At 35.8% G+C, this 22843-nt stretch overlaps 1 protein-coding gene across 3 annotated transcripts in view; it reads right to left on the bottom strand.

Moving 5' to 3' along the window:
• SLC17A5 (solute carrier family 17 member 5) overlaps window positions 1–22843 on the bottom strand; it is a 69472-nt gene that overhangs the window by 9356 nt on the left and 37273 nt on the right. For 2 of the 3 annotated variants that reach the window (XM_021000152.2, XM_021000151.1), the window contains exons 6-9: window positions 21829–21947; window positions 17635–17793; window positions 12514–12646; window positions 11007–11154 (exon numbers count right to left, since the gene is read on the bottom strand). In XM_021000152.2, coding sequence (XP_020855811.1) covers window positions 11007–11154; window positions 12514–12646; window positions 17635–17793; window positions 21829–21947 — 559 coding nt within the window. Of the gene's footprint in view, window positions 1–10479; window positions 10544–11006; window positions 11155–12513; window positions 12647–17634; window positions 17794–21828; window positions 21948–22843 lie in introns of those variants that run through there. The other variant, XM_078155282.1, reaches the window with a different exon arrangement.

Genomic DNA, 22843 nt, shown 5'->3' with positions numbered 1-22843 from the left:
GAAAGAAACCAAACAAGCTTATTAGCTTGAAGAGGAGGAAAAAGCTAGCAAAATGGCTGGACTAGATCCAGGTGACAACATTTGACAGTCTTATAGTTTCCTATATTCAAAACGCCTAAGGTGTGATAATTAAACTATGGGGCACAGATTCTTCTCAGCACTCTAGTCTGTAGTGCATCTTGAACAAACCAAGCTGGCAGCACAGATATTTTTTTTAAACACAGTTAACATTTTGGCAATAGGTGGACACTGACTGTAATGCTGCCAGAAGTAACAAGAGCTGTTACTAAGTGTAAGTGTATGCTGTGAAATTCTCAATGTCAGCACCCAGAAGCTCGACTGAGTATTTATATTTTGGTTGGCCTAGAAGTGCAATGAAAGCATGATGCACTGCTGTGGGAGAAAATGGATTATGAGGACTTCTGTGGGATTTTCGCTGGTATTTTGTGGTATAAAAGTTGAAAAAACTTCTCTAAAAATTCCCTTCAGGCTGATCAACAAAATAGTCATTTCAACAGCCCTAGAACAAGTACAGTAAAATCTTTATTATCTAAAGGGTATATGTATTTAGCTATTATTTCCAAAGACTTGGAAACACATTTTTTCCACCTCTTTCTAGTCAGAGAACTACAGTTTTTAAAAAAAATTCTAAACTTAATAGAAAGACAATTCTACACCAAGAAAGCTATACTTCAATGTTTTAAAAGACAGGTCTTCACTGATATAGGTACTCTCCCTCCACCAACACTGGTTTCAACCACTTTAAACCTTAGTAGACAGTATTCCTGAGTTGTTGTTGTTGTTCAGTTGTGTCCAACTCTTCATGACCCCATTTGGGGTTTTCTTGGCAAAAGATACTGGAGAGGTTTGCCATTTCCTTCTCCAGCTCATCTTACAGATGAGGAAACTGAGGCAAACAGGGTTAAGTGACTTGTCCAGGGTCACACAGCTAGTAAGTATCTGAGGACGGATTTGAACTCAGGTCTTCCTGTCTCCAGGTCTGGCACTCTATCCACTGGGCTACCTAGCTGTCCCACTCAAGAGTAGCTATGACCAAAAAAGATTTAGTCCTTGGGGGCCAGCTTTCTAATGATGGGCCTCCATGCCCATCACGACTGCTGTGGCATATTTCTGTAATGTCTGGTTTGCATAATCCTGTCTATGATGTATATAGAGTGCGTTTGCCACATTGGATTTTTGTAACTGAAAATGCTATTGACTTGGCTTTCTCTTTCAGAGTAAAAGACAACGTCAGATAATGGGTCTATACATACAGAGCTATCCATACCCATACTGAGGAGCTAAGGCCTTTTCACCTTAATATTAAGATCCTGAAATTTATCATCATCATCATCACCAATAATAAGCATTTATAAAATACTTATTACTACTATGTGCTAGGCAATGTGCTAAGTTCTGGGAATACAAAGAAAGGCAAAAACGAGGTCTCTGCTCTCAAAGAGCGCATGTTTACTAATGGGAGACAGAACATATAAACAACTGTGTAGCTACAAGATCTATATAATATAGATGGAAGGTAATCTTTGGGAGAAGGCACTAATCAAGGGAGGACAATACAATTGAGGCCTGAGGATTTGAGCTTAGTTTTGAAAGAAGTCAAAGAAGTAAAAAGAAGTGCATTCCAGGCATGGGGGACAGCCAGTACAAGGGCATAGAGTTAAGAGAGTGAGGAAGAGCAAAGAATGATGCAGAATCACAGAGTGCATGGAGGAGTAAAGCACGAGAAGATTGGAAGGGCAGAAAGGGGGTCAGGTGGTGAAGGGATTTAAAAGCCAAAGAGGGGTGGTTAGCTTATTATTATTTGTATAGTGGTACTCAATATGCATATTATTCTGCTTTTATGACTCACTTCTTCATGAAAGTTTTTCTCAGTTTCTATATATTCTTCATATTTGTCATTTTTATAATATTTTATTACACTCACATGTCAACACTATTTAGTCATACAGATTGTTTTCTAGTTTTTTAAATAATGAATAATTTTGATAGAAATATTTTGGCAGAAAGAGCCTTTTAAATTTTTAATAATATTAGTACACAAGATCAGTGGTTCAAAAAGTATGAAGTTTCTAAAGCTACCCTAAAACGTTATATTGTCTTCTAAAAAGAATATAACAGTTCAAAGCTCCAATAAGCTTGCTTTTCTACATACCTCTGCCAATACTATACATTTTAAATGATCAATTTGAGTGTAAGATATTAATTCTGAGATATTTTGTGTTTCTCTATACTAGAGAGCTTTAATACTTTTTAAGATGACTACTGGAAATTAGTGTTTTGTCTTTCAAAAGCTTCCTCTAATTAATTTATTAAATAGATAAACTTCTTTCTTGCATATCTGCAGTGGACATGGTTTCATTTTCATTCTACTGTCTTTTTTTAGTATTTAGATTACTGATGTATTGTAATTTATCATGAGGCAATGGTAAGAAATATGGATCTAATCACATTTTCCATTATTTTATTATCAAATTTTCCTAGTACCTTTTATTGAATAATGAATCCCCTCCCTAATATTTTACTACCTTAGATTTATCCTTCTGATTCTAGATTATTTCTGTTCTATTGATCTAATTTTCATTTTTGTACCCAATACCAAATAATTTTGATAATTACTGCTTTAAATTACAACAAATGGCAGTATAAGTCCCCCTTCATCCTTTTATTTCGTTCATCTACATACATTTTCCCCCTCTTTAATTATATGAAATAGTCATTTATATTTTGATTGGTATTGTATTAAATTTATAAATTAATTTGAGGTGTATTACTATCTTTACCCTAATGGAGCCACCTAGCCATGAACATTAGCTATGTCTCCAAATTTTTAATTCATCCATCAGCTCTGTTAAACTTGTTTTACAGTCATCTCTATGTCTTTATGTCATCTCTTGTGTGTGTGTGTGTGTGTGTGTGTGTGTGTGTGAGTGTGTGTCTTGGTAGGATCATAGGATCACAGACGTAGAGTCAGAAGGGACCTTAGACGCCATTTGGTCCAACACCCTCATTTTACAGAAGAAAACTGAGTATGTGAAGTGACTTGTTCAAAGTCACACACGCAGACATCAGAGGCAAGGTTAGAACCCAAGTCCTCTGACGCTAGAGGTGTGGCATGTTAATGTCCAAATATATTTTGTCATTAATATAAATGGTATCTTTTATCATTTAAAAAAATTTTTGTTAGTGATATATACCTTATATCTTAGATCCTGCTACCTTGCTAAGCTTTTTATCTCATTTTTTAAAAAAATTGACTCTCTTGTCCTTTCTAAGACATCAAAACATCCAGAAGTAGAGCTCTGCCCTTCTATGCCAAGGAGATCAACCTCTTCTTTGCCAATGATTATTGTGGTCACTGCATATATTATTTTTCTAGTTCTACTTAATTCTCTCTCCAATTCATATAAGTCTTTTAAACTGTCTCTCTATTCTTCATATTCAGTCTTCTCGAGCAATAATATTTCATTAAATTAATATGCCATGAAAATTTATTCAGCCATTCCTTAATTGATGGACACCCACTTTCCTTCTAGTTCTTCCTACTACAAAAAAGTGCTGCTATAAATATTTTTGTATATGCCTTCCTCAGCGCATAAACCTAACAGTGTTATTGCTGGGACAAAGGGTAGGAAAAGCTGAGTAACTTTTCAGGTATAATTCCAAATTGTTTTCTAGAATGGTTAGATTAACTCGCAGCTCTATCAAAATTTATATGCCTCTCTTCCTATTAGTCCTGCAAACACTTGCTGTTTTTCATCTTTTGTAATCTTTGCTAATCTGATTACTGTGAGGTAAAACCTCAGAGTTATTTCATGTGCATTTCTCTTATTATTAATCATTTGGGCATTCTTTCTTATATGATTGTTGATAGCTTGCTTTCTTGGTTTCCCCAGATCCTAGTGACTTCTCTCATATGACCTTATATCTATTCTGTATATATCTTGTAAATACCTGGTTATCTACAAATGGTCTTCCCTTATTAGAATGTAAGGTCCTTGAGGTCAAGGACAGTTTTTTGCCTTTCTTTATATCCCTCGCACTTAGAGCCATGACTAGCATATATTAAATACTTAAAAGATGTTTGCTGACTGGTGGACTGACTGAAAACTGCCTGTTTGTAGTCTTTGACCACTTATCTATTGAGGAATGGCTTTTGTGCTATGCATTTATCAGATAAGTTGCGGCTAAGATTTTTAGGGGAGTTTTTCACAGGAGCCAGTTTCTGATTTCAGACTTAAGTAAGAGATATATTCTAGAAGGTATGAAGGAGAAAGAACTGCATCTAGGTATTAGAAATGCCTAAATACAAGGAATTAGCATCGAATTTGCTTAAATAACCTTAAGCAAAATCCTTTCATTGGTTAGTTTCAGGGCCTTAATTTTCCATCTCTGATTTTCCTGATTTAATAATCAGATCTTAGGTTTACATTTTTTTGCCTTTTTTGCTTTTTTTTTTTTTTTTTGGCTAGGCAATGGGGTTAAGTGACTTGCCCAGGGTCACACGGCTAGTAAGTGTTATGTGTCTGAGGCCGCATTTGAACTCAGGTCCTTCTGAATTCAGGGCCGGTGCTCTATCCACTGCGCCACCTAGCTGCCCCACATTGACATTTTTTTTAAGAAGACAGAAGCAAAACATGCTATTACATAACTGCTGCCTTCTGTTAAAAGCATTCCTTTCCCTGACTAAGCGACTTTTTCTTTAGTCTTCCTTTAACTTTAAATACTTCTTTTCATGTCTCTCCTTTTTATAAATTGCTTATTTCTTTCTTCTTACAGATTTTGCCCCTTATTACTTGTATCTCCTTGCATTTCTTTCTTTCTTTGTAAACTGCTCTAGTTTCTATTTTGTAGAATTTACTTTTTTTTTTCAGATCATTATGCTGCTCTTTGTTTAGTCAAGTATGCTTCTTCCCACCCTTCCCATCTTTGGCATAATGAACACAGACTCTTCTTATGTTCTTACAATTGTTCCTTTGAACAAAATTCTACTTTCTTGAACTCCTTTACTGCTTAAACAGCTTCCTACCAAATCCTTCTGAATATATCCCCCGGCCAAGTAAAGTGGATATTCTTGAAATTCATGTTCTCTGAAATTCCGTCATCATTATAAGAAAGGTTTACCTTCAACTAATTTTTCCTTATTTTATAGAGATTACATCTTGAAGGCTTAGCTTCTTTTTTTTGTTTCTGTTTTCCCTCTGAAATTATAAAACAGTCTGGGGAAGATTCAATTAAATTTTACAAGGTTTTATTGAGTGCCTACTGTGCCAGGCACTGTGCTACGTATTGTGGATACAAGCACAAAAAGAATGAAGCAATCTTTGCTTTTGAGAAGCTTATAATGTAAGCATTTCACATTCAATTTTATGATTAAAACAAGAGACACTGGTAAGAATTTTTGAGTCACAGATTTAGGCTGAAAGGGACCAGGGCCATCATGTCCAATGGCTTCATTTTACAGATGAGAAAACTTAGGCACATAAAGCTCGTTCAGAATAATGTAAGCAATAAGGGGTTGAGTCAGGATTTAAACCCAAGTCCTTTGATTTCAAATCCAGTGATCTTTCCACTACACTAAGTCTCAAATACATACATAAAAAAAAAGTATGTATATGTATTTACATGCATGTATATACACACATATGTATAAATGAAAACATGGTTACTTTGCCAGATAAGAGATAAGAAAAATTTTAGGAATATTTTTTGGTTGTGCTAAATATATTTCTCAGTTTATAAAAAGCATACCAAAAATTTTGTTCTTGTGCAGTTGTGTCTGACTCTTTGTGACTCCATTTGGGGTTTTCTTGGCAAAGATACTGGAGTGGTTTGCCATTTCTTTCTCCAGCTCATTTTATAGATGAGGAAACTGCAGCAAACAGAGCTAGTCACACAGGTAGTAAATGTCTGAATCCAAATTTGAACTCGGGTCTTTCTGACTCCATGTCCAGCGCTCTATCTACTGTGCCACCTAGCTACCCATACAAAAAATGAGGGTCAGCTATTTTGAGTATCAGGATTCTTACGCTTTTATGAATAATATACCATGGGATTTATATCCTTTTTTTAGACTTTTTTGTTGTTGTCGTTGCAAGGCAATTGGGGTTAAGTGACTTGCCCAGAGTCACACAGCTAGTAAGTGTTACATGTCTGAGGCTGGATTTGAACTCAGGTCCTCCTGACTCCAGGGCCAGCGCTCTATCCACTATATCCTTTTTTGAAAACAAAAAAGTAGGTTGGAAACAATGGAATTCAATATAAACTTCTAGTTTAAAAAGTCAAAGCTTTCTGAAATTGTATGGTTTAGTTAAACTTTGAAGGTTTAAAAACTGGAAAGAAAATAATGCTTGCTTTTATAATTATGTAATTTAATATTTAATTTGAATCAAATTCTAACTCAGAGGTTTTATACAGGTTTGATAACTATATATTCCTTAGCAATGAAGATAATTATGTACACTGAGTGGACGTTTTGTTTAGTAATTAACACAAAACAAATTCATGTCTTGACAACTTCCAAATCCCTAAAGGAAAAAAGTTGTATAAAGTTTTGTTGAATTACCAGTTAGCCAGTTTCTGCCTGTCACTACCATATTGCAAGGAAAGTGAATGCAGTAGGCTAGTGAATTTAGTGAAAATTTAACCATCTGTTCAAATTCTAGGCCTAAAAAGAATTTTTCCAACAATATGATGATTAGATTAACATGACATCAATTCATGAAGTATTGCTGAGAAGATACACAGAACTACCTAGAGAAATGATTATGAATGCCCAAAGCCTCTCTACCAGTCAATAATGCCACCTATTCATTTTAAAATGACTATATCAGCTTTGCACTATTGCCTGTTTCTTTAGAACTCACATCAAAACTGAATGCATAATTTACTGTTCTCATCAAGACCTATTTTTATACTTTAGTTTTTTGCTTTAAATATATTACTTTTACGAAGATTTTCTATTTTAGTAAGTAAATACTTTAAGAGAAGCAGGGTGGTTTAATGCCAAGACCTCTATGAACTCATGCAGAGTAAAGTGAGCAGAACCAGGAAACAATTTATACGATGACAATATTATAGAGAAAAACAACTCTGAAAGACTTTAGAATGACAGAAAGATACTAAATGTAACAAAATATTGATAGAAGCACTTTTTGTAGTAGCAAAGAACTAGAAGCAAAGTGGGTGTCCATCAATTTAAGAAAGACTAAACAAACTGTGTGTGCTCCATGAATATAACGGGGTATCACCTTACCAGAAGACGTGATAAACGTGAATTCAGGGAAACTTGAAAGATAGGTATGAAATGTTGCAGAAAGAAGTAAAATGGAGCCAACAGAACACTATCCACAATGGCCACAATAATATAAAGGAAAACAACACTAAAAGACATGAGAATTCAGATCAATGCAATGACCCATCTAATGAAACATTGCTTCCCTTTCTCTAGGTACAGAGGTGATAGACTAGGCACATGCTATCATCTGTAACTCCCTCATATCTCTCACATGTGTCCTATTCTTTACACTCAAGTAGCCACTACTCTAGTTCAGACCCTCATCACTACTTTTGATCTATTGTAACAGACTCTTAGTTAGTGTCTCTGCCCCCTCTCCAATCTGTGCATTGCCAAAATAATATTCCTAAAGCATAGATCTGATCATGTCACTCTCCTCTTTTAAGAAGCCTCAGTGAATCTCTATTGCCTCTAAGATAAAATACAAACAACTATTTGGAATTACAGTCTTTCACAATTTGGCACCACCTCTCTTTCTAGATTGATTTTTATATCACTGTGCTCCATTCACTCTATGTTCTGGCCAAAATGAGCTCCTGGTTTCTCATATGCAACATTCCATGCCCATCATCTGTGCCCCAGGCCTGAAATGCTCTCTCTTTTCACTAATACCTCTTGGAATTCCATCAAATGTTGCCTCTCGCACAAGGCCTTTCCTGACCGGTTGCCAGTGTGTTCTCTCAAAATTACCCAGTATTAACTTTGTTCAGCAAATTGTTTTTCTCTGAACCTGTGATTTCATAGGTATGGGGTACTCTCTCTCAGGAAGTACATTCTACTGATGCAGATCAGCAATTAATCTTCAACTTACAGTCTTAGAAAATTGGTTGGGACATTAAAAGGTTAAGTGACTTGCCTAGAATCACACTGCCACTATGTGTAAGAAGCTTCTGAATTCAGATCTTGATTCCGAAGCAGGCCCTATCCCCTAAACCACACTGCCGTACTTAATTATACTTCTTTGTTACAAGAAAAGGCTCTCTCAGATAAGGGAGTACTAGAAAATGATAGAATTTCTTTATTAAAAAGCATAAATTAAAAATGACTGAACTCAATCAAAATAAAAAAATTTTAAAAGCCTCTTTAAAAAAAATTCATTGATAACCTTGGAGAAAGCAGTTTTAATGCAGTGGTGGAGCCACATTCCAGATCAATCAATAAGTATTTATAAAGCATCTACTAATAATTGCCATTTACACAGTGCTTTAAGATTTACAAAGTAATTTATATATGTTATCTCATTTGATCCTCACAACAGTCTTTGAAGGTGGGTGTTATTCTTCTCTCCAATTTACAGATGAGGAAACACAGACTTAGAGAGGTCATAAAGATATTAATTGTCTGAGAGGATTTAAACACAGGTCCTCCTAACTCCAAGTGCGGTTTACTCTGTCCATTAGGTACCTCTACTATGGGCCAGGCCCTGGGCCAGGTGTTAGGGATAAGGATCCACTTGCAAGAGATTGGTAAGTGAGTGAGTTGTGAAAAAGTACAAGCAGAGAATTTAGATGATACTTTCTGGGAACTTGGCAATGAAACTGTAAAGACATACACATAGGATGCTAGCATGATGGCATGACCAAGGTTAAGAGAAGGTTTCATAAGGATGAGACAGAAAGAGGAAAGGGTGGACAAACGGTTAGACATGGAAGATAAGAGAGAAGGAATATTCAATGGGGCAAGCTCTTGCAAGAGAAGAGCCAACAGGGGATTGAGAGCACAGGTAGAACAGCTGTTGCAGGCAAAGAAAAAGGCGATCACTTCCTCAGATAAAGGGAGAGCAGATAAGTGAAGAGGCAGAGGGACTTAGTTGGGGGAAAATATATAGCCTCTATATTTTTTTCAGTATAGTAAGAGGTAAGGGTGTCTAGGAAGATGGGTGGAGGAGGCATTGGGGAGGAGGGGGGGCAGGGGGGGAGCATTATGTAATAGAAGGAATTTTGGACTTAAGAGTTAGGAGCACCTGAATTCAAAATCTGGACTTTGAAGACTTAATAGTTGTGAGATCATATATTTTTCTCAGCTTCAGTTTCTTCATCTATAAAGTGGTGATAATAATACATATTGTACCTATTTTAAAGAGTAGTAATATTGTTTAAGATAATGTACTTAAGGCATTTTGCAAGCTTTAAAGTTCTACCTAAATGTCAGCTGTCAGTTGTGATTATGGGGGCTAGAAGAGAAAAGAGGTTTGGAAGAACTGCTGAAGAGAGTGGGACAGAGTCGATTAGAGAAGAACAAACATTTTGTAGCCTATCATTGAGGACCCAGTTGGGATTAGAGCAAATGAATCTGTCATGGACCCCGTAACAACTTCTAGTGGTTTTCTCAGCTTAGAAGGATAAGCAGGTAAAATGGCTAGTGAGGGTGAATCCATCATAAACAGTGGCTATGGCTAGACAAAGAGGCAAGGGAGACTAAGGAATTAGGGGAAAGCAATGTCTGTTGGTCAACTATAGGGTCAAGACTATAAAGAAAGGAAAGTGGAACCAATGCAGTGGTAGTGAGAATAAGAAGGAATGGAGGGATTGAAGTCTATAATGAAGATGGAGAGTTAGCAGCAAAGGAGAGAGAAGAGTAAGAAGCTGATGAGAGAGGGAAATTCCTGAGTTCAAAAGCAAGGAGGCTGAAATTATAATGAGTGATGGTGAGATTTAAGTTATGATCAACCTGGTGGGATGACTGAGGTAGAGTGAAGCTGAGGGCACAGATGTGGAGGAGGCTGATGAATTGTGGAGTCAGAGTGTAAAAGGAGACATGAATCTGTATAGAGATGCTCCCAAGTATAAAGATGGGGCAGAGTTTCTAGAAATTTGACGTAAAAATTACCTAAGAGTCCAAGAAAATTGCCAATGCATATCACTCAACATTGTGATTTGGTATCTAAAACACTGTGATCCTAAGCTATATTAATATAAAAAAATCCAGAAATAAGGAAAGCAGTCAACCTATTTATTCTCTCTGGTCAGACCAAATCTGAAGTATTTATTATATTCTATATGACACATTTTAGGAAGGTCTGTGACAAACTGAAGCATATCCTGAAGGAGAAGGTTTAGTCTAAATGAAAGAAGATCTATGGGACATAATGGCAGTTATGGGGGTGTAGTGGAAAGAACACTGGACTTGCAGTAAGGAGTCCAGGGTTAGGATCCTGGCTATCATACTTACTAGTGCTGTGAGACTGGGCAAGTCACTTAAACTCTTTAAACCTCCATTTCCTCATCTCTAAAATGCGGAAAATAAATCTGTATTACCAATAAGATTATTGTACCCAAGAATTTATTATTGTCATGCCTTTCCCCCCCCCCTCTTTTCTTGAAAGAACAAATTGGTAGGAGGACCTTTTTTGAGGTGGACACCTGCATTAGTCCACCTAAGGGAAGGAGGAGGATCATTTCTCTTTCCTCCAAACAACTGATGAATTCATTTGTATTTTTTAAAAAATACAACTTATTAAATGTCCTCTATTTTCCTCATTTTATAGAGGAAGAAACAAAGGTACAAAGAGGTTAGGTGACTGAGGTCACATAACTAGCATGTAAATGAGGTCAATTTTGACATCAGCTGTCTAAAATTGGTAGTCTCCAATTTAAAATTTAAAACATTTCTCACTTCATACTATGTCTATATAAACTGATGCTGAATTATTTAAGAAATTCAAAGCTTTGGTCTTTATATTAGTACTTACGAAGGTGCAATATCCAGATGGTTGATGCTAAACCCAGAAGAACAAAAACCTCCGAATGTTGTGGATATGGTTAGGAAGGCAATTGCCAAATAATAATCACAGCCAATGAATCCAGCTGCTACTAGGAATACTGCTGGCCCAATCATTCCTGGAATTCAATTTTTTTTACAAGAAAGAGAAAGCAAAAATATTATGAAGGAACTGCATACTGTAGCGTGACAGCAGGTATTCTGAATCATGGTGTTACTGCCACCTAGTGCAGAAGCATTGTACATTACATTCTCCAAATTTTCATCATCTGCTGGTCACACTTTTGCTGGTGACAATCCTTTAAAATATTTACATAAAACTCATAAAAGCTTTGCTAACTAGGACAGAGACAAGAGTAGACAAGTTATAGTAATATTACTGATATCAAATTAAAGGGACAATTACATAAATGTATAAATGTACACGTTATGAATGATGTGCCTAGATACGATGAAGCTAAAATATCATGAAATACAGAAGGAAAATTATGGGGAGAAAATAACTGCCTGAAAATATGCAGTCCAGGGAGAAAACTACAAAGTAGTAAGCTATTTTTCTTGTAGTAGTTTTAAATTTGCAAATACAAGATTAATAAAAATGAATCACAAGCTTTGATTCAAGTATTAGAAAAACTAATACATAAAACTGACAATATTTATAACTATGTACAATTTACAAGGCAATATGAGCAGTTAGTATGATTTAAATGAAAACAGAAAATACTAAGTACAGATATATATATGAAGGATTTTTTTTTATAAAGAGGGTGCTGACAAGTTATTTTCCATGTTCTCAAAAGACAAAATAAGATGAAACAGGGTAATATAAAAGAGTCTTTAGTTACACATACGGGAAAAAATTTTTGATTGTTAAGGAGAGCTAAAACCATAGAAGGGGCCCTTTGCATTGCCAAACATACAGTATGGAGTTACTAAAATCACATATGGGAATAGAGGTGGTAGAATTTCCATGTTTGGAGATCTTCAAAAAGATAATAAAGAACTCTTTGTTCTGGGTGGTTCAAGTATTCACATTTATGAAAACTGTGACTGAAGGCTAAATCTGATCAATGACATGCTGTAAATTTTGTTCCAGCAAAGTTTTTTATAAGTTTTTTTTCCCCAGCAAGGGGGCTAATAGCCACAATAAAGTGTTTTCATTCTAAACAACTTTCCTCCCCCAAACCCAAGGCAAAATACAATATAATGTAAACATAAATCCAAAAGGCTGGACCTTGTTTATCAAATATAGGAGCTTAATGTTAGCATTGTTAGAGATACTAGATTTGTGAAGAATATCATATAATCCTTTATCTGCATATTATACACATTGATTTAGGAAATATACAGATGTCATTTTACAAAAATGCACATAAAATATTTTATGTGGATATGAAAGAAATGACCAACATAACCCATCATTTTTGCTTCAATGTACACTGTTTGATCTTAAAAAAAAAATCAACCACTGTACCTACCTATTAAGCTAAATACTCTACGGACCCATACAGTTGAAAAATTCCATGTTACTCTTAAGTAGTCAGCTACTTGACCAGACAAGAGCATACAAACCCAACATCCAAAATAAGGTAGTGCAGATAAAAATCCATTCTGAAAAACAAAAAACAAATCTAGCATAAAAATTGTGATGGCAATTAAAAAACTGAAAATAAGTACAATTAGACAGACAGAGAGATTTAAATCCAGTGTCTATCTTCTGTAGAGATACAAACGGAAGTAGTTTTTGTAGGTAGGAGAATCCTTTGATTTGTATAAGACAACAGGGACTTTTATAAGTAGATGCAGAATCCCAAACTGGGCTAGACATGAAGCAACTTCAGTGGAATAAGACCTGGGATGAGACTGGGGAGTTATTCATCTTGTTCAATGCTCTTCCTTGTCATCCTACAAAACCAACGTTTACTAGCTCTTTCTAGGATGTACCAGTTTTTAAAATTTTATTTATTATTTCTTTTAAAATGAGAATAATTACACTTACAATACTTGCATTAAAGGACTGTGAGGAAATTGTTAGTCACACCTGAAACCATCATATGAATGTGAATTATTAAATTCTTTTCTTTCATAATACTTTCCACTCAACTCTAACAACATATGTTGGCCTAGGTAGCATGATGTGAGTAGTAGTATGATGTAGCAGACAGAATATTAGATTAGGAATCAGAACTTGAGTTCTAGTCTTGACTTCACTATTTACTAGTTTTGTTTTCCTGGACAAATTACAACTTTTCTGAACCTCAGTTTCTTCATCTGAAAAATGCAGGTAATATCACCTGTCTTGCCTACCTTACAGAGATCTTGTACAGATCATGTGAGAAAATGGATGTGAAACACTCAAATGGATTTATGATCTATGATTTCGAAACTCCCTCCAACAACACAGATTACAACCCCATCCACACCTGACCATTTTGTGCTACTCTTGTCTATATCTTCCCATAAGTTCATCACAGAGATTCACCCAATGTGATGGATGCCTTCCTTGCTGACACTGAGAAGGTAACACTGGTGTACTCTGGCTGTCTATCACCTCCCATCCTTGCCATGGAACCATTTTCTCTATCATGCAATTCCATGATGACATGTTTTATTGTTCTTCTTTGAAGTTCCTCACTGGATATATGTTGTATCCTGCTCATACCCATCACGTGCTCTTCCACTGCCTTCTGTGATGCTCATATTTAATTCTTCAGAGATAGTCATACACTTCTGTTTTGCTATCACAGGGCAGCACTGGTAGACTCTTGATATCAAAAAGATCTGTGTTTCCATGAGAAGCATGGTTTCATCAAAGGAACTTCCTGTTCAACTCTGGGTCCAAATTATTGTCATCAAATGCACACTGTAATCTGGGCAATAAAAATTCTTCATCCCATGATCTGTGTATAAGATCAGGCCAAAAGAGATTTTTTTTGAGATCTCTCCCAGAAGGCTTTGATGCAATAAGAATAATGTCATCTGCAAACAGACACAACTGAAAGACTTCACCATTATAGGGAATCCTTCTGCAACTGGGACTCTTTGCCGGCTCTCCTTTACCATAATGGCAAATACTTTTGATGAGCATACAATTCCCTCTTTATGTTTATGATTAGATGGGTTGTTGAGCAGGGTCATTTCTGGTTTATCTTCGAAGGACTCTTGGCATTGTTAACCTTTGGATGGGAGATACTTTACTGAAAAAGAGACTACAAGGTGGTGTTTTGTTCTTCTGAAGCAAATAATTTTCCATAATCAACAAACTAATAAGCATCTTATACTTTACACCTTTCAGTCAGCTATGAAACGGTAAAGATATTGACTACTACATATAGAGGCCTGCTTGTTTCCAGCTAATATCCTCATCAAGGATACCTTTGATTCATGTACAGATGACTCACATAAGTATTCTGAATAAATATGAATAGGTAAATAGGTGGGTAGTTAACTGATGTTTTCTCAGTCGCACTCTCACCTCTTCTCTTTTATGCATTAGCAAGAACTGAGGTTTTTTCCCATACTTTAGTATTATCTTTTTAATTTTTTATCTGTTCATTATTCTTCCATTTTCATTCTTAAGTATGACTTGCTTAAAGGGGTGTTTGCCAAAATGATTTTTCTCTCCATTTCTTCTTTGTTTTCTGAAACAATATTGCTCTTAATCATCCATCATTCTTCTGGGTTTTTTTGGTTTGTTTTTTGGTGAGGCAATCAGGGTTAAGTGACTTGCCCAGAGTCACACAGCTATTAAATGTCAAGTGTCTGAGGCCGAATTTGAACTCAGGTCCTCCTGACTCCAAAGCTAGAGCTCTATCCATTGCACCACCTAGCTGCCTCCATCATTCTTCTTAAGATTTTCCAAATGAGTTTATATTCTAACCCAGTATTACCTTTGGTAGTCATCTCTATCTATCTGGCGAGTAAGTCAGACGTTTGCTGACTAAGGAAGCTCTTTCAGTCTCTTTGCTGCGGTAATTAATTTATATTAGTTAATTACTGCATAAAATTACTATAGTAGGCATAAATTTTGTTTCCTCCTGTCCATTTCCCATTTTGATTGTCAATTATTTGTTTAAATGGTCTAGGATTGAGTTGTTTTAGGTGTGCACCACATCTTTTTCTCTTTATTTTTCTTCTTGCTTTTTACTAAAACCAATCTTAGGTAGGACAAGTTGATGGTCTGAATAAAAACAGACAGCCAAATCAGGGATAATTTCCACATCAATTAATAAGTCTCTTCTCATCTGTTAAAATAGAATCTATTTTGTGTGTGTGATGATATGGTATAAAAGAGAGAAATCTGACTGTAAATCCAAGAAGACTTAGGTTCAAGTCCAGCCTTTGCCACATCCCCGCTGTGTAACCCCGGGCTAGTCACTGAACTTCTCAGTGACTCAGGCAACTGTTAAAGAGTAACACCGAGACTCTCTAGGGGCACAGAAGGTGCTAACTTGTATTGGCACTGGGAGTTTCCTCACCTGGAAGCTCTCTATACCAATTAAATCACCAATTAAATCTAGTCCTTTTCCCTGTCCACATTTGGTGCTCCTCATGTTGAGCGTGTTCTTTTCTTGACAAAGCAAGGGTGTGAAGTGTCATCCGTAAGTCTTTGCTATCTTTCATTCCTTCTTCCTGAACCATGTTCTCCCATATACTTTTTCCATCCTTACTTTTTCCTATGTTTGCAATGAAGTCAACAAGTATTGGAGTGTATTCTGATTGAATTTGTAGGGCTTATTAAGTTCTAAATAGTTTTTCTAACATTACATCTTCAGCAACCAATGCTGGCATAAGCTACAATAATTTTTATGGTATTTTTTTCCCACAAGTCCTTATCTGTTACAATGTGATTAACAAGTAATTTTGTTTGGTTTTTGGTTTGCCAATAAGGAATACAATAAAACCGACACCATCAACTCCTTTTTTTTGTCTCTCTATCAAGTATCTGTGTGCCAATTTTCTATGTAGCTATAACTTCCTCTTTTCTCCTGGTTTCATCAATAGCAAAAAATATTAAGGCTGACAAAATTTGGTTTTTCCAGCAGTACATGCTAAATTAATTTTTTTTTGTAGGTGGCCATCACCAGGAAAAATTCATTACCAACTATCTAGTCTATTGGTGATATATCTTTCTATATACTTAGCTAGGAAAACAGACTCATTCTGTTTCTGGGACCATACTCAAATCCTTTCCAGTATGGCAAAACCTGCTGGAGCACACACTCCATTAGCACAGCCTTTAGGAACCCCAGGTCACCACCACATTACAATGAGTTATTGGAAGATGAACTTCTAAGAACCTGTTACTAGTGAACATTTGGGAAAGGAAGTAGAGAACAGAAAGAAGGCAGCATAGATGGCTCTATCAAAAACAGGCCATTCATAACTAACTCCAGTTCCTTTTTTGAAAGGTCACTAGGTAGAGCTCTTTACCATTAGCTCCTTATATCAATGAAATCACAAGTCCAGTCACTCTCCTTATACCTACAAGACTGGTAGATCAGGGGAATGCTGGATATATAGTTTACCCAAATGTTTAAAAAATACTTTTATTGATGTTTTTACATCATTTATATTTTGCAATGAATCCCTCCCCCGCAATTCCACAGACGCATGTATAACAGAATAAAAAAGAGAAGGAAAAAAAGCAGCTCAGGAAAATCAACCAACATATCAAAAAAAACTCCAACATTACCATTTTCCTTGGGTGAGTATTTCCCTTACACATTTTACTTGGATTTCCACACAGTGGAAATTTATTTTGTATGACTCTGCTACACAGATAAACTACAACAGAGTGAATTCTTGTATGATTCAAGAATGGCATAATGCTGGTTCTACGTTAACAGTGCCTTAGTGTAGATTAATTTTTCAAACACATAGTTCCGTTTTTTTTCCACAGAATCTGAGAATTAGAAGGGACTCTGAAGGTTAATCAGTACAAGTCATACTTGAACAGAAATTTCCTTTACAATAGTTAATGTAAAATCACAAATTAAATTCTCTCATAACATTGTAAATTAGTTCCACATATATTTGCCATTGTTAAGCTATACATTCTAAGGATATGATCACATTTGGCACTGGAGGGTTAAGGGTGGGGAGGGAAGCTTTGTGGAAAAATTATAGCAATGACAGGCAGCATCCTATAGAAGGAACACTGAATTTGGAATCAGAGGATTAGGGTTTAAATCCTAGCTCCACTGTATTCTGTGGCCCTGGGTCTTAGTTTCCCCATTTGTAAAGTTGGGAAGCTGGACTGGATTTTTAAAGTCCCTTTAAGCTCTAAATCCTATGATCTTATAATCTTTCATAACTTTCCTAAAGGCTATTTGTGTGTTACATATTATCTTATACTTCTTTATGTCCCTCACAGTGCCTTTTAAATAACAGAATAAATACTTGTTGGAGGCTTAATAGTTAATAAGGAACTAGAAATGCCATAGAGGGGGAAAAAGTAAAGGTGCTATAAAACCCAACAAAACAAAAGCTGCAATATTAAAAAATTCCAGAGAAATGTACAAATAACAATCTTATGTGTATCTATAAACATAGCTACAAAAGTGCATAAGAAATGAACTAGATTATTTTTCTCTTACCTCTTGAGCATCAAATCTTAGTATCTCTTTCATGTATGTTGGCAATAATGTTAATAAAGTATAGAAAGTCCAGTTGTAGGAAAAATGTGCCACAACAATAGACCAAAGTGGTAGTGATTTCAGCATGGATATCCATGGTACTGACTTCTGTGCAGTAAGCTAAAGAAAACAGGTGAGATTAAGAAAAAAATTTATTTTTTATTTCTGAAACTTTGTCTAAGACCTAAATCTAGAATACCTATGGAAAGTAATTTTTATCACCATATTCTGAAAATTAATTTACTGAGAATCAATACATACTAATTAAATGTGATATAAACCACTCTAGAATTTTTACAATATGACTAATTACTAACTACCTACAACAGCTCTACTATAAACTCCAGAAGTCATTCGTGATCCCACTTTCTCTAGAAAAGACACAATATATTTTCTTTTCTTTTCTTTTTTTTTTTTTTGGCTAGGCAATGGAGTTAAGTGACTTGCCCAGGGTTACACAGCTAGTTAAGTGTTATGTGTCTGAGGCCAGATTTGAACATAGGTCCTTTTGAAACCAGGGCTAGTGCTCTATCCACTGCGCCACCTAGCTGCCCCCTATATTTTCTATAGAAAAGATGAAGTAGTTTATTACCAAACTCAGAAACTAAGAGCTACATATACAAAATTCTGAGTCTCTCCTCCAATAGAACCCATTTCCCCCTAAAAACAAATCCTTCTTGCCCCCCATAATAGAAAAAGTAAACAATTTCTGTCTATAAAATTTCAAAAATAACAAGTAAAATGTTAAGACATTTGTACATTACTGATCTTCATTCTCCTATAAAATTTCCATAAAATATGCATTAGAAAAAATTTTTATATAAAACTGTCTATAGGATCAGATCATCATGATTCCTGTATAATAGTAGCTAGCACAGTACCTTGCATATAGTAGGTATTTAACGACCGCTTTGTTGAGTTGAACTGAATTGAAAAATAGGAGCAAGATGTATTCCAGCCATTTTTACAAATTACATTTACAAATTTACATTTTTACAGTTGCCTTAAAAGAACTGAGAGTAGAGTAGCCACTAACAATAGCAACCATTTATTTCCACTGAGGTTATAAGTACGGAATTTACTGCCCAGATTGTCTACAAGGATTGGGACAGAGTAAAAGCAAATTTCAAGGCTTTCATGTTTGAAGGAAATTATAGTCTACTTTCTCTTAATTTTAAGTTCATAGGATCATGGACTCAGATCTAAAAGGGGCCTTATGGGTTATCTAGTTTAACTTCTTTGTTTTATAGATAAGGAAACTGAGGTCCCCAAATGGTAAGTAAATTGCCCAAGGTAATAAAGGTGACAAGTGCTGACATTAGGATTTGAACCTAGGTTTTCCTGACTCCAAACCCAGCATTCTTTTCCTCTATATAAAGTGACACTGTTTTAAAAAATAATCTAAAATTCAAAACATAAGCATTATTTTATCCACATCAATATTTGAAAATAAGCCATTATTATTATTATTTATGGTGCCAATTTTAAATAGATTTTATTCTCCAGAACAAGAATTGTATTTCCACTTGTTGTAGTGTGTTTAGTCAACCTCTTCAATGGTGGCTACAGAAGAAGCACCTCCAGATAGAGCTGCTCCACCCCCTGGGAACCCACCAGGCATGCCTCCTGCACTCTGGTACAGCTTAGTAATGATGGGGTGGCAGTCCTTTTCCAGTTCTTTCCGCTGATGCTCAAATTCTTCCTTCTTAGCAGCCTGGTTCTCATCCAGCCAGTTGATTATTTCATTACATTTGTCAAGGATCTTCTGTTTGTCTTCATTACCAATTTTGCCTTGCAGTTTTTCATCCTCTACAGTAGTCTTCATGTTGAAATCATAAGATTCAAAACAATTCTTGGGAAGACACCTTGTCTCTCTGCTTCTCATCTTCAGCCTTGTATTTCTCAGCCTCTTGGACCATATGGCTCAATGTCTTCTTTGCTCAGATGACCTTTATCATTGGTTATGGTGATGTTGTTCTCCTTGCCTGTGCTCTTATCCACAGCAGAACTATTAAGGATGCCATTTGCATTAATGTCAAATGTTACTTCAATCTGAGGAACACCCTTGGGTGCTGAGGGGGATTCCTGTGGGCTCAAACTTGCCAAGCAGGACAACCTTTGTCATTGCTCTCTCACCTTCATAAACCTGAATAGGCACATCAGGCTGGTTGTCTGAAAAGGTGATAAAGGTCTGTGTCTGCTTGGTGGGGGATGGTGGTATTACATTTGATAAGAACTGTTATAACTCCACCAGCAATTTCAATTCCAAGGGAAAAAAAAAACAGGCTGGTACTGTGACCACAGCATTTGTAACAGTCTTTCCAAGGTAAGCTTCAGCAATTTCTTTCATCTTAATCAAGACTATAGAAAATACTTCTTCTGGATAGAAACTTTTGGTCTCCCTTTTGATCAGTCCTGAGGTGAATAACAATACTAAACTCTTACATAAATCTTTAGTTTAGTGCTTATATGCAAATTAGTAAAATCCTCAGCAAAATGATGAGACCAACTTTGTGATAATATCTACTAGCATTTTTACTCTACAAGTTATTTTGAGAGAAGAAAGCCTATTATTTGTAAATATTGTCATACCAAATACATATTCCCATAAGCAAATAGGCTGAACAAACACCCTAATATGTTAGATGTATTCTTCAGACATTTAAAAAAAACCACAACTCTTCATAAGTCTAAGTGAGGATAATAATGAGAAAATTTGGGTATAAGTAACTTTTTCAAATGTTCCCATTGAGGAAACACAGAAGTTGAGAGCTAAAATTTATCTAGTTTCATTTACTTTTTTCTTAAATTAAATTTGGAAAAATTACTAATGCCTGGTTTTACATAAAAGTAATTTTGTATAAAAGTAATTTCCTCACTTGCTACAGAAGCCTACTTTGTAATAAAAACAGTTAATCAAAATCAACTGATACAGAAATCACTTCTGACAGCATATGCAATGTTTTTCACCTATATAGTAATCCGCTTCTCTCCTGAGAGGAAGAAAGTGTGCTTCATCATCTGTTCTTCAAGACCAAGACTTAATCTAATTACTTTGACAAATAAAGAAACAGAGGTCTAGAAGGGTTACATGACTGGACTAGGGTGTTGCTTCAGCACACTTTCCGACAGCTCACTGCCCACTGTATTTCAAAAGGAGCTACTTGACCACACTTTTACACCCACATCACTAGTATTTTCATTGAAAGGTCAACAATAGCCTGCAGCCTAAGCCTTTATGACTCATGGTTAGATACCGACGGCTTAGAATGGGAGTAAATAGTAATTATTTTCTGTTCAAACAAGAAACTTTGAGGGTCTTCCCCTTTTTTGTGCTGGTAAATTAGGCCATCTTTTGTCTAGATTCTTGCCCAGACCTTAGTCACTGAATGGGTTTTGCCTCAGAAAGACAGAGGCCAGAAAAATGACCTTGAGTTAGAAAGACTAAGGTTATCCATTACATCTTTGATCATCGCCAGTTGTCCTGACTTTTGTTTTGCCACTGGACTTTGATGACTGGAAGGAAGAGTGAAACTTATCAGAGACCACAACTCTGCCTCACATAAATCCAATTCATTCCCAAGTTAAGATACCACCCTTGTGATGTCACTGGTCCTCTTTGAAACCAAGGATGGGAACAACAAACAAGGTAAAAAAGAATTTCTTCTGTTAATAACATCAGCTTCACAAGGCTTGTCCAGCAGTACCCTCAAGTGACAATATTCTACTAGTAAATAAATGCTACAAAGTTAATGAGATTTTAAAAGAATTTTCCAAGAGGATCAGATACAAAATCTTCATGGAATACATCACATCCTTTTGTGTACTCCTTTTTATTTAAATAATACCAGCATAAAATAAACAAATACACTTCAGGCAATCATCTAAGGTTAGAATTTAAAAGAACAAAAATTTAGAATTTAGTCAATAAGCTTCTTTTCAGTTATGCTGTAGTTCATTTCCTATTTACGATAAATTTATATGATTCTGATAATTCGAATGACAGCTGCCTTAATACATATGACAACAAAACCACACTTACAACTTTTATTTCACCTGTTCAGGTTGGTTTTAATAGAAATATTGATGCAAACACAAAGCCAGAACTTACTTTCCTCTTGAATGGTTAAACAATAACGTGCTAAAAGTCCATACCTGATCTTTCAAAGAACAAAGAATGTATTCCTTTTCCGACACAGAGATAGTCTTGTGAGTTTCTGGTCTATCACTAACCAACCACATCCATAAAATGAACCAAAGTATTCCAAGAGCACCTTAAAATTGAAAGGCAAGTTTAAAATACGTAAATATGCATAGTGAAACATTTAGTATAAAGGGATAAAAAGGATTTATTCAAGTAATGAAAAAACAACCTACTGCACAAAACATTACCATTAATCACTGAAACTATCAACATGAAACCCTTATTAGAATGTGAGCTCCTTGAGGGCAATTCTACATACTACAGGTAGCACACAGTAAATACATATTTTTTTCATTCATTCTTGAGTCCATGGTGTCAGAATAGCTGGTATTCCATAGATGTTTCCCTCAGTCTCTTTGTGAGGTTAATTTCTAGAAACATATCATTTCCCACAACAGTTACAGAAAAGGGAAAGAGTTTCCAGGTGGAAGACTTAGATGGACAGAGTCTGTCAGCTAAAATGATTTCCTGAAAAAATTTTCAGACTATACCTAAACCTTCTGGTTTTTGTCTTTTTTAAAATGAAGAAAGCTGGAGAAAACCATGGAACTGTGTTGAGTAGGTCCAGTACAAGTTTATGTCACATGGATCACTGCAGCAAGCCAATCTTTTTACATTTCTCTAATGGATTCACTATTCCACGCACAATAGTGATTTCCAAAACATTTCATCCATTCTCAAACCTCACATGGCTCTTCTACCCTCACCTTCTCAACTCAGAACCTTGCTTCATATTTCACTGAAAAAAAAATGGGGGGGCAGCTAGGTGGCACAGGGGATAGAGCACTGGCCCTGGATTCAGGAGGACCTGAGTTCAAATCCAGCCTCAGACACATAACACTTACTAGCTGTGTGACCCTAGGCAAGTCACTTAACCCCACTGCCTAGATCCAAAAAAAAAAAAATGAGGCCATTAGCAAAGCTCTTCTCCCCTGCTCTTCATTTCACATCATTCAGATGGCTCCT

This window comes from Phascolarctos cinereus, unplaced genomic scaffold, assembly GCF_003287225.1.
Source record: "Phascolarctos cinereus isolate Bilbo 61053 unplaced genomic scaffold, phaCin_HiC Scaffold_5;HRSCAF=322, whole genome shotgun sequence".
Taxonomy (NCBI): Eukaryota; Metazoa; Chordata; class Mammalia; order Diprotodontia; family Phascolarctidae; genus Phascolarctos; species Phascolarctos cinereus.
Note: the sequence above shows the minus strand (reverse complement) of the source record. Positions and strands in the feature narration are given on the sequence as shown.